The sequence below is a fragment of the Camellia sinensis genome, chromosome 1 (assembly GCF_055761805.1).
Source record: "Camellia sinensis isolate YWXY chromosome 1, ASM5576180v1, whole genome shotgun sequence".
Classification (NCBI taxonomy): domain Eukaryota; kingdom Viridiplantae; phylum Streptophyta; class Magnoliopsida; order Ericales; family Theaceae; genus Camellia; species Camellia sinensis.
In genome coordinates, this window is record NC_138961.1 from 73171241 (window position 1) to 73187694 (window position 16454).

Sequence of the window (16454 nt, forward strand, 5' to 3'; positions counted from 1 at the left end):
ACGACCTTGAGAGACTTTCAGATGATGATTTTCTTACAGATGAGGAAGATAATGAGGCAATGGAGGAAGAGGATCTTAATCGGTTTGCTGATCTAGGGTTTCACGTCCCCATAATCAAGCTTCCTTCGCGTCTCATCAAACACATTCGTAGGCCATGGAAAGACTGCCTAATTGTCAGATTACTTGGGAAAACTCTAGGGTATAAACTCCTTGTATCCAAATTGAGAAAGATGTGGGACTCCAAGGAGACTTTGAAGCAACTGATCTGGGTTTGGGGTTTTTCTTGATCAAGTTCGAAATGATGGTCGATTGTAGCAGAGTATATACAGAGGGCCCTTGGATCATAATGGATCATTATCTCACAGTAAGGCGTTGGGAACATGATTTTAAGCCATCGGAGGCTGGAGAAGTGGCCACGGCACTATGGGTCAGGTTTCCCCAGCTTCCAATTGAGTACTATAATGAGAAGGTCCTTTTCCATATAGCAAAGGCGATTGGGAAACCCCTCAAGGTAGATCTTAATACTGCCATGTCCGCTCGAGGAAGGTATGCACGCGTCTGTGTGGAAGTTGATCTCACAAAGCCATTAATTTCGCGTTTTGCTATAGGAAAATATACTTACATAGTGGAATATGAGCATTTACACTACTTCTGTTTCCAGTGTGGGAAAGTTGGGCATCGGAAAGAATATTGTAGCAGTAACAAACCGGTGCTGGAGCTGACACCAGCTACCACAGTAGCCATAGCTAACGGTCATGGTGCTGGTCTAGATCAAGCTCAAACGGCTAGTTCATCAGGCAAACACTCTATTCCTGACAGAGGGCAGAGAGATGAATTTGGGCCTTGGATGTTGGTGAATAGGAAAAATAATAGGCCCAATCCCATTGCACGGCCAGCTGGACCCAACAACTACATTCACAAAAGATCTGCTAATCGGTTTGGCCCTTTAGCTGAAAATGGGAACATGGTAGGAGCCCCCGAAAGAGCTAAGCATCAAGGCCACACTGGCCCAAGCATGGTAAACACACACAAAACAGCCTCTACTAGTGAGTCAGGCAATCCTCCTATAGCTCAGGAAATCTTCTCAAAAGGCCAAAAGGATGAAAGACAACTCAACAAAGATCAGGACCCAGCTGTTGAAGGACAAACTTTACCAGAGATTCCTGTTTCAAGCTACAATCCTAGCTTGGGGCAAGCCACTAACAACGACTTGGAATTGATGAATGCAGAGGTCAGTTCACCCAACCCCCCCCCCTTATCACCTTTTAATCCCACCCCAGTCCAGATTTCTTGTCTTACTCATTCCCCATCTACCTCTGTAGCTCCCCAAAACCCCATTGGCAGTTTTGATCTGAAACAAAAACCGCTTGATACAAATCATGAGTACCCCCAGCAACACCAGTTCCAACGACGACCCGGAGATACCAGAAGTGCAACTCACCAGGATGAAACACAGCTCTGTGGGGTCATACCTCGAACCAGAGAGCGAAGCCATTCACCAAGTAGGCATCGAATGGTGGATAGAAGAGATAAAACTGAATATAGAACCCAGGTGGGTGAGCGTGGGAGGCCGTCCCTTGCAGGCAACTCAGATGGCAGCCCTAAGGCCATCAGAGCTATCCAAGAAGGTAGTGCGTAACTTCATTGGTCTGGCTAACACAGATTCGTTACCCCACCTTCCTAACCGATCATCCATGACTGTTATGCTATGGAACTGTCGGGGAGCCGGCAACAAAATTTTTAGGAGAAACTTTAGAGAACTAATTAGAGTACATCGGCCTAATGTGGTTGCTCTTTTTGAAACCAAGGTCCCTTTCAGCTCAATGGGTCTATTCTTTAACCACTTGGGGTTTACTGCCTCTACCATTGTGGATCCTGTTGGACGAGTAGGAGGTATATGGTTGCTTTGGGAACCTACACAAGTCTCAGTCAGTGCCCATATTGCCAACTCTCAAGTTATTCAGGCTACTGTGAAAAGAGAGAACTATGAAGAGTGGGTGCTAGCTGCAGTCTATGCTAGTCCAAATCCTGGTATGCGTCAAAATCTCTGGAATGACCTTGAAGAATCTTCAAACTCCATGCTTAACCCTTGGCTTGTGGCGGGAGACTTTAATGATGTCATGGGGCAGAATGAAAGGAGAAGTTTCACACAGAATAATCACAGTAACCGTTGCAGAAAGTTTCTCGATAACATTAACCGTTGTGGGCTTATGGACCTAGGTTGCACGGGGCCGAAATTTACTTGGTCAAACAACAGGCAGGGATTGGCTAATACTAGGGAAAGGTCGGATCGAGCTCTTTGTAATACGAAATGGAGGATCACCTTCCCCGAAGGAGCAGTCCGAAATCTTCCTCGTACATACTCGGACCACTCACCTCTTATGGTCTACACTGAAGGTATAACTAAACTCTCCCCTATAAATCGCCCTTTTCGTTTTGAAGCAGCTTGGTTATCACATCCTAGTTACAAAAATATTGTCAATTTGTCTTGGAAGCATGAATCCTTTCTTCAAGACAACCTGAGTTCTCTTGCTACTAACTCTCTTGTTTGGAACAAAGCTGTGTTTGGAAATATTTTTAAAAGGAAAAGATGGTTGTTATCTCGAATTGAGGGAATCCAAAAAGCTCAACATTTCTCCTCTTCCCATAACCTCTTTTTGCTAGAAAAAGATCTTATCAGTCAATATAACAAAACTCTCTTTCAAGAAGAAGTTTTGTGGTTTCAAAAATCTAGAGCTAATTGGATTACTCAAGGTGAGAGGAATACAAAATTTTTTCACATATCTACTATTTCTAGAAGGAAAAAATTGAGGATTGATTCTTTGAAGAATGATCAAGGTGTATGGATTGATGACCCTCTGCTGGTGAAAGATCACATCCAAAATTATTTTATTTCTTTATTTAACAATGAACCTGTTGATGTCCTTGACCACTGGTGTAATATTGCTACACATAAATTTTCACATGATGAGAACAAATTATTGCTGAGAAACATTACCAAAGAAGAGATTTGGGAGGCTGTCAAGCATATTAATTCGTTCAAGGCCCCAGGAAGAGATGGGTTTCAAGCCATATTTTACCAAAGATTTTGGGATGTGATTGGGACCAATGTTTGTGATTTCATTAAAAAGTGTTTCCAAGAGAAACATATACCTCCCATTGTGAACCAAACCCTTATTGCCCTCATTCCTAAGACTAATATCCCTGAGACTATTACGCAGTTTCGTCCTATTAGCCTGTGTAATGTCTCGTATAAAATTTTGTCTAAATTATTGGTTAACCGCATACGCCCCCTCCTTAATGATCTTGTTAGCCCCAGTCAAAGTAGCTTCATACCTAATAGAGCCACTCATGACAATATCATCATTACACAAGAGTTGATTCATACTCTTAGGCACAAGAAAGGGAAATATGGCGGTCTTGTTATCAAAATCGACCTTGAAAAGGCTTATGACAAATTATCTTGGGATTTTTTGAGAGCAACTCTTGAAGAGTTCAATCTTAACCAACATTGGATAGATCTTATAATGTCTTGTGTTGCTTCTGTCAATTTCTCAATTTTATGGAACGGGGAAACTATGAACAATTTTAGCCCTGGTAGAGGATTGAGGCAAGGAGACCCGCTTTCACCTTATTTGTTTGTGCTATGCATGGAAAGGTTGTCTAACATGATCAGAGTGCAGGTTGAGAAAGGGAAGTGGATAGGGCTTAAAGCTTCTAATAACAGCCCTCCAGTTTCACATCTGTTCTTTGCTGACGACCTCCTTCTTTTTGCGAAAGCTGACCAATCGAATTGTGATATAATCATGGAAACTATGAGTGAGTTTTGCTGCATATCAGGGCATAGAATCAATCTGCAGAAATCCAAGATGTTCATTTCCCCAAATATTAACAGGAATTTAGCTAAGGAGCTTAGTCAACAGTGTGGGATAAGCCTTACCCAAGACCTTGGCAAATATCTTGGAGTTCCTCTCATCCACAGTCGAGTTAGCAGAAATATCTACAATGGAGTTATCGAGAAAATCCAAAAAAAATTGTCCTCATGGAAGGCAAAGGCCTTATCCTTAGCTGGTAGAGCAACAGTGATTCAATCTGTATCATCCTCCATACCTTCCTACATCATGCAAACCACCAAACTCCCTCAAAGCATCTGTAAACAAATTGACAAGCTAAATAGAAATTTCCTATGGGGTGATCAAGAGGGCAAGAACAAGGTCCATTTGGTTAATTGGCAACAAGTCTGTAAGAGTAAACAAGAAGGAGGTTTGGGCCTTAGGAGGGCTGAAGATCAGAACATTGCTTTGTTAGCCAAATTGGGCTGGAAATTAACTTTCGACCAAGAAGCTGTCTGGACCAAGATTCTTAGAGGCAAATACCTTCACAAGCACACTTTTGCTAACTGGCCTACCAATAAAAATGCTTCACATACCTGGAGGAGCATTATGAAAACTAGAGATATTCTGACAAAAGGTACAAAATGGACTGTCGGAAATGGGAAGTCTATTTCTTTTTGGAAAGATTGGTGGTATGGGGATGGGCCTTTAGCTTCTCTCTTTCCAGGACCACATACCAATGAGAATGTTAAGGTTGTTGATATGCTTAATGAGGAAGGAGGATGGCATCTTTCTGAGGTAGAAAATATTTTGCCACCGTCTGTGCTTCATCAAATTCATCAGGTACACCTCCCACAATTTGTTGAAATTATAGATAACCCACATTGGCTTGGATCCTCTAGTGGTGCCTTCTCAGTTGGAGCTGCCTATAATCTCATTATCAAGCAAGATTCTGATCAGGCTTGTGGCTTGGTTAACTGGAGTTGGATATGGAAATTGAAACTTCCTCAAAAATTGAAAGGGTTCACGTGGCTGCTAATGCTTAACAGATTACTGACTAACCATCAAAGAAAGATCAGAGGTTTTACCAACACTGACACCTGCCCCAGATGCCAACTCTACTGTGAGGATTTGAATCATCTTCTGCGAGAGTGTCAGAAAGCTGTGGAAGTTTGGGAAATTCTGCGCAATCGCAACTGGAGAATATCCACTGCTAACATGCCCTTGGATACTTGGCTCCAAAACAACATAAAGAGCAAGAGCAAAGAGTTCTCTAGTGTCCCTTGGGGTACTATTTTTGTAGTCACACTGTGGAGTTTGTGGAAGGCTAGAAACAGTTTCGTTTTCAGACAAGAGGAGTACAATGCTCAAGAAACTGTGAGACTGATTCATCAACAGGCTGCCGAAATCAACCATGCCTTCCAGATTGATCATTTCACATGCGATATGTTGCTCTCTAAAACTAACTGGTGTCCTCCTTGTGCAGGGAAAATCAAACTTAACACAGATGGATGCTCCAAAGGCAACCCTGGACCTACTGGATACGGTGGGCTGTTCAGAGATGCTAGAGGAACCTGGATATTTGGCTATCATGGGAAATTGGAGGTAGCTACAAGTGAGGAAGCTGAGCTGTGGGGTATTTACCGAGGCCTCACCATCATTTTGGAAAAAAGCATGCATGATATTACAATTGAAACAGACTCAGAGCAAATGGTGTTGCACATCAACAACACCACCCCCAGCAATCATCCACATAGAGCCTTGCTAGAAGACATCAAGTTTCTTATGCTGAGATGCAACTGTGATGTCTCTCACATTCTCCGGGAAGGGAACAAGTGTGCCGATGGTCTTGCTAATATGGGAGTGAATCATGTAGAGAACTTGGTAGTTTTAGATAATCCCCCAAATGAAATTGCAAATCTTTTGATTGCAAACATTGTTGGGGCTTCATGTGAAAGGGCTTAGTTTCTTTGTTTTTTCTGAGCCCTCATTTTGGCTTGTGTTCTGCCCCGTTTCTGTTTGGTTTGTTTCTATTTTCTTTTGAATCAAAAAAAAAAAGAAAAGAATCAACTAATGTTGTGTTTGGTTGGAGGATTTGGAGAGAGGTTTGGAAAGGGAAATGGAAAAGATGTGTGAAACTATGTGAAATTTAGGCATATTTTATTCTCATTTCACCTACCTTTTCCATTTCCCTTTTCAAATCCCTCCTCAAATCCTCCAACCAAACACAGCATAAAAGAGTTATGTTTTGGCTAAAAAAAAATTATTTGGGAATAGTTAAAAAAGCAATTAATAAAAAAAAATAAAAAAAATCAACTTTTTTATCAACTGAAAAAGTAAATTTTTTTAGTAATTTCTAAACACGTCAGCTTCTTAAAATTTTTATAAAAAAAAAAAAATATGTCAAGTTCCACCTACAAATTCTAATTTTTGTAATTTGTACGTTTTGGGCAATACTTTATTTAGATCCCCGAAGGACTAGTCTAAATTTCAAGTAATTATTCAACAATTCTGAAAAATTATGTACCATTATTTATATAGTGCTATAAACTAATAACGTAACCTCTTTTTTTTTTTCCCCTTCTCTAAATAAGACTTGTTAACTGACTTCTGTTAAATAGTTAAGATGCATATAATAATTTATTTAGTATGTGTTACAGTTTCGTATTGGCTGAAAATATCACATAAATACTCATCAATTATTATATAATGCTTAGAAAATAAAATTAATTGCTCCCACTATTCAAATGGTCGAAGTGTGCAGAAGAGGGAGCGAGCGAAGGCCTTGACAAATATCCAATTTTTATTTATTTACTTATTTTTTACGGTTTGAATTATGAATTTAAATAAAGACTTGAAAAAAGAATGAGAAATGAAGAAAAATTTTAACTTTTATTTCATACACATTATTCTAAGCTTTTTGTTTTCTTTTTTTAAATATGAGAAAATTGTTAAAAAATCCAATCTAATAATTGTCTAAGGTATTAGGCCCAGTAGACATTTTTTATTGGTGAAAGATTCACCTTTTAAAAAATAATTTGGTGAAAAGTCCATTTATTATTTTGAAGGACATTTTGCTTTCAATTTTACCCCTTAATCTATCTGTTTAATTTTTTTACTTTCTGTTCAAATATTTTTTTATTTTAAATTTTTTTTTTTGACTATCTGTTAATTTTGTATCTATCTATTAACCTATTTGTTGAAATTATCTGTTCAAAAAATCTATCTGTTTAAATTCACAAGTCTATCTGTTTAAATTTTTATTTTATCTATTGAAACAACAATCTTATTTTAATTTTTTAAATCTATTTGTGTGAATCTATCTATAAATTATTTTAATTATAGAGAGAATTATCTGTGCAATTGCTAGAGAGAAAAATAGAGTTATTTAGCAATTTTTCAAAATTTTATCTATTCTATTTTTTATTTTTTTGCAATACGTTGATATACAAAGCCAATCCAAATGCTATATGTTGAAATTCAAAGCCAAACCAATCCCAATCTGTTCCAATACCAAGCCTAACCAAAATCTATTTGTCCAAAAATTATTTTTTTCTATCTGTTCAAATCTCATCTCTTTATCTATTTGTCTGTCTGTTTGTCTGTCTGTCTCTCTCTCTCTCTCTCTTCTCATCTGATCAAAACAAGAACCAAAAAAAAATTACTATGTTGCAATCTGTTTCATCATCAACAACAACAACAACAAATCTAAACTTAAATAATAAAAAATTTTAAAAATAAGATTCGAGAAAGAAAGTGATAAAGATCTGCTCACAAATGAAGAGTCAACAGATCTGTTCAATAGTGGATCTAAATCTAGAGAACGAAGAATCAGATCCGAATATGGATAGGATTTGCATAGATTAAATAAACACAACATCAAATATACACACACACATGCGCGCACGCGCGCACACACACACATATATAAAGAGAGATGTATTGAAGATTTTTTGATTCGGCCATGGCCCTGTGGTGGTTAGATTTTCACGGATCCTCAGATTTATAACAAGACCAATAACAAGCAAAGAGAATTTGATATAACAGAAAAATAGAAAGAAACACATATATAACAAGATCCAAATCTATAACAAAAACCTCAGATCTATACCAAGATACCAAGATCAAGAAAAAGAAATTTGATATTTGATTCAAGAATACATATATATATATATATATATACACCAAATAGTATTTAAGATACTTATAGTATTTTAGATACTTATATATACACATATACATATAAACAGTAGTTGAATATGTTGGAAACCATGTGCTAAATACACATGGTATGACCTTATGGTACACATGGTGTGGCTTAAACTTGAAGGCTACATGATACACATGGTCTATCCACAGATGACCTAACCATGAAGGACATATGGTCTTGGACATGTAGAACACATGGTGTGGCCTAACCATGCGCTACGCATGGTTTGTCATATATGTCTATATAAGGGCTCGTGCTCAATATTGTGTAGACACACCAAAAATAATAAATTCTCTCTCTATTCATCTATCTTAAGGCTACTATCTTGAAAACCTAGGAATTTGGAGTGTGGATAAATATTGTTATAATGGTTGAAAGATGCCATGTAAGTTGAGAGAGCAAGCTGGTCCCAAACAGAATACATTTGAGAAAGAAAGTCATTAATAGACTGACCAGGGTCTTGACGTATGCAATGAAGCTGACTCTGAAGTTGATACTGATAGGCAAGACCGGTAGTCTAGTATCGTTCCTTCAAAAAATCCCAAATGTCTTTGGTAGAAGTGGTAACAGAGTCAAGTTGAAAATGTCCAAATTGAAAACTAATAGAAGTAACAGATGTATTCTGAAGCCAAGTAATAATTTGGTAGTTCTTACTATCCTAATCTTCTAATCGGTCTTCATACTTAGCAGCAGTTTCAGCGGTCTCTTTCACTGGTTTGATCACATCCCCGGTGATAATACGCCAGAGTTTCCTACTTTTCAGGAAAGAAGACATGGCTTGGGCCCACAGAACATAATTGGATCCATCAAACATAATAGAAATTAGATGGGAGGCATCATGGCGATCCATTATAATATGGTGGTAGGATAAAGAAAATAGGAACAGAACTGTAGGAGCAAAATTATGCAAAACAAATCGTATCAATGAGTCCGGAAGGCCGAAAATAGCTGGAAAATGGCTGAATGGTGCAGAGATAACGTCAACAGGAGGCTAGATAATGTCAGTAGAGGCGCGGTGCATAATAGTAAAGGTAGGCACGGCGCACAGTAGCAACGAGGGCACGCAACACACTATAGCAGGAACTGCGCACGAGGGTGCACAATAGCAAGAACGGCATACGCGGGTACACGGTAGCAGGAACAACGCACTTTGGTGTACGGTAGCAGAAACGATGCACGCGAGGAAAAGGGCTGACGTGAGCAATCAACCTAAGTGGCGACGGAAGGCTGGACACGCCGACTAGAAAAGAAGCGCATGAGAGCGCGTGAAAAGATGTTCTGAGACAGGCCTGGTGGTGTTAGAAGTAGGGGACAAGTCCGAGCATTGTAGAAAAAAAATTTATAAAATTTTGGTCAACAATAATGACGAAATAATGTTGTTGAACAAAGAATGGTGTATTGATAAAAAAGAAAAGAGATGCTATAATGCCACTATGTTCGGGTAATTAGCAAGAGAAAAGAGGAGTTAGGATTCAAGACCTACGCTCTGATACCATGTTATAATGGTTGAAAGAAAGAGAGAGAAAGAGAAAATTACGTATCTATATTATATTATTTAATAACAATGCACAAGGGTTTCTATATATAGGAGAGTGATATAACCACATATGGATTCCTAAGTGATACAACTAAATATGAATTTCTAAATTAAATCCCTATCTATATATACATTAACAAATATTAAGAAACTCTAGTAGCTTCTTAATTGATGAGAGGTTTTTCAGATGAGGCTCGTAATTCAAGCATCCGATCGAAACCATTTTCGCATTAGGTAATATGATTACCCGTATATTTTTCTTTCAGAATATATATGTATTTTAGTTAACTAGAACATATATATATATACACATACATATTTATTCAATGTATAAATTCGAGTCCGAAGGCTCGAGTTTTTAATGACCTCACGGACAACGACATTAGCTACGAAATTTCTTTCTCGATACAACTCCGATGTGATCGACAGTCCTGGTTTTCTTTCCAATACATGTAATGTAACGACCCAAAAATGCGTATAAGGAATTATCTTTATTTACCTATGAGTTAATGTGCTTGAATGTGATTATATCTTTTGAATTGAAGCATTATCTGTTAAGTTACGACTTTAAAATTGAAATTCCCGACCTTTATGGGTTCGGAAATCAAAATTGAGTACTTGCATATGTTAATGGGAATTTTTAGAGCTATTTGGGAAAATTAATTGGAAATTTATTTCGTCTTATTCGCTAAGGTGTGTTTGGGTGGTTAACTTTGCATTGCAAATTGAAGGCCTTAGAGGCTTCAGAAACCAGAACATAGTACATAATTATGATCAGCGTAATTTTTAGAGCCATCTAGAAAGTTTAATTGAAATTTGATTTCGTACGATTCGTAAGGGTGTGTTTGGCCCTTCCTAATTGTGATAAGCTTATATATATGTGTGTGTGTGTGTGATATATGAGTGAACTCATCATCTTTGAGCCAAAAATATCTAAGAGAGAGGGAGAAGACCGTGAGAGAGGAAGAGAGAGAGAGAGAGAGGACAAGAGAGTCAAAGCTTCTCTAGAAGAGAGAGAGCTCAACATTCATGGGGGTTGAAGATGAATTGAAGAGATTGAAGAGAGAGAAAAAAGATCAACCATGAAGCTTGGAACAAATTGAAGAGATTACGTGGAAAAGCAAGGATTTGAGTTGCATCTACCATATGAAATCAAGGAGTAAATTAGAGATTTAATATATGTAAATGACCTAGTGTTTTGGGTTATGAATGAAATGGGTCGAATTCAAGGAATTGAACCTTGATTTCCTTAAATTTGTTTGATTTGGGTTCAATCTTAAGAATGATTCATGGAATAACAAGATTTGGTGTGAAAATCAACCGTGTGTAAGATGTATTTATATGATTTTGGGGTATATATTATGAAAGTTTGAATATATGAAAAAGATGAGACTTGGATTTCTAACTTTGAGTAAGATTGATGTAGTTGAGATGAATTATACTTGAGGAATGTTGGTTTATCATATTGTGGGGTAATTTCACATGTGTTTGAGTGATTAGAGTTGAAACTAAGCTTTGAAAATGGAAGAAACAAGTGTTAGAGCAAACTAGAATTTCGGACAGCAGAATTAGCCCAGAGCCGCACGTGCGGCGGGGCTTCCCGCACGTGCGGCAATCCATTTCCAACACCAAATCTAATTCTACTAAAAAAGCACGTGGTCCCGCACGCGCGGCTCAATTCCTACACGTGCGGCCCTGTTTCCCGTAGGTGCGGGACAACTCTGTTTTAGCCAACTTCAAATAAGCATATCTTTTGCATCAAGACTCCATTTTGAGTGATTCTTGAGCCCAAATTCAAGCCCCGAAAGTCTAGTTTCCAATGGTGGTGGTATCGCTCCCAAATTCTAAGTACACAAATAGATATGCCCAAATTAGTGACGATTACTCACTTTCTATTTACCGATTTTCTACCATTTCTTCTTCTAAACCATTTTCCTTTCGATTCCTCCTATTTTCCTAGACACGGATTATGACCTATTGAGGAATAATGAGTTTAGAACCACCATGGCTAATTGATTAAAAAACAAGAAAGAGATTGGTTATATTCTCATATTATGCTATGTGCATTGTGTTTGTAGGTCAAACAAGGACATCGTCCTATTGTTACCAGAAGCCCAGCATTGTGAATAATAGTATAGTAAAGATATGTTTTTCATTATCGTATTTTGTTAACGTGTGGCATGATTCTTTAAATGTCATATTTTGTTAAATACACAAGTTTCCGAGAAAAGTAAAATGAGTCATGAATAAGAAATGTGAATTGTTTATATTATGATATGGTAGGCCTGAGGCCATTCTGCTTATCCGTTTCGTTTATACTATGGCATGATTGTTCGGTTTTTAAGACCTATGGACTTTAATATGGAACAAAGTGCTGTATGAAACTAAGTGCTATAGTAGGAGTCATCCCTAGAGTCCATACGAGTCACCTCTTGGATCCATACATACATGAATTGGGTCCAATGAGAGGTAGGGACATGTCGATGTCCCATCTACTCCATGATATGATATAATACGTTTGGACCTAAGGTCCTTTTGAAATATGATTGGGCCTGAGGCCGTTTTGTTATACATGGACCCAAGGTCATTCAGAACATGTGAAATGAATACAAATGTTTTTACATCGCTATATGACTCATGTTACGAAGTATTATTTTATATGCACGAATGGATGTCCTATTTTGAAATATGCTTCTACCCTTTGGTAAGTGAGCGTACTAAGTACCATGTAAAATGTTTTGTAATAGTTTAAAATATGTATTCCATCTGAAAAGGCATGGATTATGATACGGTAAATGTCTATTTTGAAATGATTTAAGATACGTTTTAGAATTATGAAATATATTTTCCTAATGTTGAGGACATCATTCATTAACCTCTTTACTTTGATATTACTCACTGGGCGTTAGCTCACCCCTTATTTTATATTTATGTAGGTGAGCCATCAGGGACCACACTAGGGATGTGTCGAGGTCCGTCTCTTTGTCAAGCCGCCTGGGTTACACCTCTGTGTCGAAGTTTTAACTTTGTATTGGAGAATTATGTATTTTATTGAATCTTATGTATTTGTGTGTGAGATCTATATAAGTTCTGTGATTATGTGTATTTATGGAAAGTGTATTTAAATGCTTAAATTAATCTAAGTCTTCATGTCTGCACAGGCTCAATGGACATTATCTTTATGTTGGTAATTGCTTCTGCTTAAGGCCCCGTATTTGTATAAATATTCATGAAATTTTGTTTTGAGACCGATGTACAGGCTGGTCATGGAGCAAACTTTTAGGGGTAGGTTTGGGTCGTGACATGTAAGAAACAGCGACACCCGGGCCGGCGATGCTTCCGCTGTCATTGATGCCGGGGAGGCGCTTGACGAAGAGCTCTAATCGATCTTGACTTTTGTAATGAGATCTGCGGTGAGAGATAGGAATGGTGGAGATACAGGAACGGTGGTGGTTTGACGATAGGTATGGCAAAATTAGTTAGGAAGGGTTTGAGAATCAAAGAGAGACGGAGGGTTTGGTTTGGTTTGAATATATATACATGGCTAGTTTAGTCATTTTATAACCACTTGTCATTGTGGACAAAATATTTTAGAGCGTGAACTTTTTGGGAAAAAAAATCTAAAATTAGATTTATGAATCGAATGTGCTTTAAATATTTGCTCAAATTCATAATTTAAATACAACTTTAAAGTTATTTGTAAATTTGAATTCAAAGTGTTTGCCATGCATGGTGTATGACATGGATAGGCCCACTAGGCTTACGGTCCACAGCAAACAACCCCAAACCCATCGCTTGGGACCCATAGCATAACCCGGTTGGCAAAGCCCAGGACAGCTGGAGGCCATCTGGACATGGAGGGCCAATGACATTCGGGCACATGGCAGGTGAAACACAGGCCACATCAGCAGACAAAGATCTGCAGAGTTATTGCCACAACACATCACCATTAATGCAGCCCATCACAGCATTTATTACGACAACACCTCCCCGTCGGAACAGAGCCCCCTCACCCTGAACAAGGTAAGCTACGGCACAGGCTTTCGGCGGAACGGGGCACGTCACAAGGGACAGTGAAATGATTACCAAAGGATATAAGCAAGAATGGAAGACAAGAGGAAGGTTAAGCTTTTCTATCTCTCTCTCTATATATATATATTTCCTTCCTCCTCTACTGATTCGCTCGCCGGAGGGTTCACTGGGGGACTACCCCGTTCCCCTTTAGACTTGCGTGCAGGTCATCTGGTGGAACCATCCGCCTGAATCGGAGCTTGAAGAGCTTGGACCAGCCCGACTCATCCACCCAGGACGAACTGCATTATCAGTTGGCACCGTCTGTGGGAACTTGTGGTTTATTCGTGCGCTAGTTGTGTTCACTATCGCCGGAGCCCTCTTTTCTCACCGTTACCTTTTCCTCTCACCCGTCTAGGTGTATGGTCACGACTAGGTCCATGGCTTCTCACCATAATACCACCGATCATCAAACAGACCCTTCCCATCCAAACAACCCACCACAATACATCATCGAACTCACTAACAGCATTAACCGCATGGCCGAGCAAAACTAGGCCCTGATCAGTGCTTTACTCCAAAGAAACCTCCCCGTTCCACGTCCAGATATTCCACCCAACCAAGAAAGAACTTCGGGCCACACTGCTCCACAACCCCCTCCGCTCAACCCAGAAGGTTTACAACCCCCTCCACCTCCACATATGAGCCTGCCACTCCCACCTCCACGCCCGTCAGTCGTAGCACTAGCCCCCGAGGGGGAAGCCAGCAGTGTCCAGCCTCCATTGACTGACCATGACGACAACATTCCCCTCTGGGACGCTGAACTCCGAGCTATGAAGCTCCAACTACAAGGGGTCATGCAAAACATTCAGCACAAGCCCTCAGTCACCGCCAACTCGCCTTTTGTTGCCTCCATCCGTGACAAACCATTGCCCGCCAAGTTCAAAATGCCTACCATTGACTCCTTCGATGGCACGACGGACCCAGTCGACCATCTGGAAACCTACCGCATCCTCATGATCCTCCATGCTTTCCCTGACAAGATCATGTGCCGAGCTTTTCCAGTGACACTGAAGGGATCAGCTCGGTTGTGGTTTAGCCAGTTACCGGCGGACTCCGTCTCCACCTTTCAACACCTCAGCGACTCTTTCCTGAGCCATTTTATCGGAGCCCAGCGTTAGAGACGCCTAGCCACCCAACTCCTTAACATTCGTCAGACCGAGGGGGAGTTGCTCCGCAGCTTCATTACCCGCTTCAACACCGAAGCCCTTCAAGTAGCAGAGAATGACGACAAGGTCATCCTCACGGCTTTCATGGCCAGCCTGCGGTCGTCCAATTTTCTTTTCTCCCTCTCCAAAAACCCTCCAACCACCATAGCAGCCCTACTATCCAAAGCCTAGAAATACATGAATGCTGAAGATTCCCTGGCCGCTCGGCAAGAGCCGACCCCTAAAAATCCGACCCCCAGAGACAAGAGGAAAGACTCAGAACCCAGGACCGCCCAGTATAATAGCCAAACACCCCACTATAATGACCGACCGCACCGAGTCGACCGGTCGGCTCCGACTTGACCGCCCGGTCGGTTCGAGCGGTACACGCCACTCAACTCCCCCATGGAACACGTCCCCAATCAGATCCAGCGAGACTACCCCCTCAAGTGGCCCCTGCCTTCACGAAACCCCTCCAGTCGCAAAGATCAGTCCAAGTACTGTCGTTTCTACCAAGACCATGGCCATACCACCGACGAGTGTATCAACCTCAAAGATCAGATCGAGACCTTCATACGTCAGGGCCACCTCAGCAGATTCACAGACACCCGCCCTCAACAGAGGCAAAGAACCGACCTTCCCAGAAACAATCACCGACATACACCACCCCGCAATCAAGCCCCACCTAACCAAGGCCACGATCGCCCACCACCACAGCCTCGGCCTCCAGGCAATCCCCCTCCACCAGTCGGAGAAATCAGAGTCATTTCAGGCGGCCTTGCTTGCGGGGGGCCATCCCGCTCGGCTCAGAAGGCAGAGCTCAGAAAAATCAGGCAGGGCTCAGACAAAGCAGTGGCGACGGTGGACCGACCTCCCAAACAGTCAAAACAGTGGATCGAACCCATCACCTTCACAGACACCGACTGTGCAGGAGTCCGTTACCCACATGATGACCCCCTTGTCATTTCTGCCATCCTCTCCAACTACAAGGTCAGACGAGTCCTCATAAACAACGACAGCTCTTCAGACATCATCTTCCTCAATTGCTTCCGCCAGCTCAAGATTGGGGAAAAAAGCTTGTCTCCTCTCCAAACCTCTCTGGTCGGTTTCACCGGCGACCATGTGACCTCCATCGGCTCCATCGATCTACCTATCACCATTGGCGAACACCCGAGGTAGACCACTAAGTTGCTCACCTTCCTTGTGGTCGACTGCCCCTCTGCTTACAACATCATCCTTGGCCGCACAGCCTTAAACGCCTTTCAAGCCATCACATCCACCTATCACCTTGCCATCAAATTTCCTACCGATCTCGGTGTTGGAACTGTCAAAGGAGAACAGACCGTGGCGAGGGAGTGTTATGTCGCCTCACTCAAAGAAGTCAAGCTAAAAGAGGCCATGATCATCGAAGGGCTTGACGTCCGAGATGAGGACGAGCTGGTCAGAGGTGAACCCGTTGAGGAACTTGTTGAAGTTAACATTGATCCCACCAACCCAATCAAAACCGCAAAAATTAGCAGCCAACTACCTTCCCAAGCCAAGGCCGACCTCACCGCTCTCCTGACCGAGCACAGAGATGTATTCGCCTGGACCCATTCTGACATGTCAGGCATTGACCCCTCCTTCATAACCCATCGCCTCAGCATCGAACCCCA

At 40.8% G+C, this 16454-nt stretch overlaps 1 protein-coding gene across 1 annotated transcript; it reads left to right on the forward strand.

Moving 5' to 3' along the window:
* The first annotated feature begins 1379 nt into the window (after positions 1-1379).
* On the forward strand, positions 1380-5798 carry LOC114263748 (uncharacterized). Its single transcript, XM_082894226.1, has one exon. It carries the CDS (start codon positions 1380-1382, stop codon positions 5796-5798), a length of 4419 nt encoding a protein of 1472 aa, XP_082750352.1.
* The last annotated feature ends 10656 nt before the right edge of the window (positions 5799-16454 follow it).

Bases quoted from the DNA above. Each gene is read 5' to 3' on its own strand.
- LOC114263748 (XM_082894226.1), top strand. From the start codon at position 1,380: ATGAGTACCCCCAGCAACACCAGTTCCAACGACGACCCGGAGATACCA.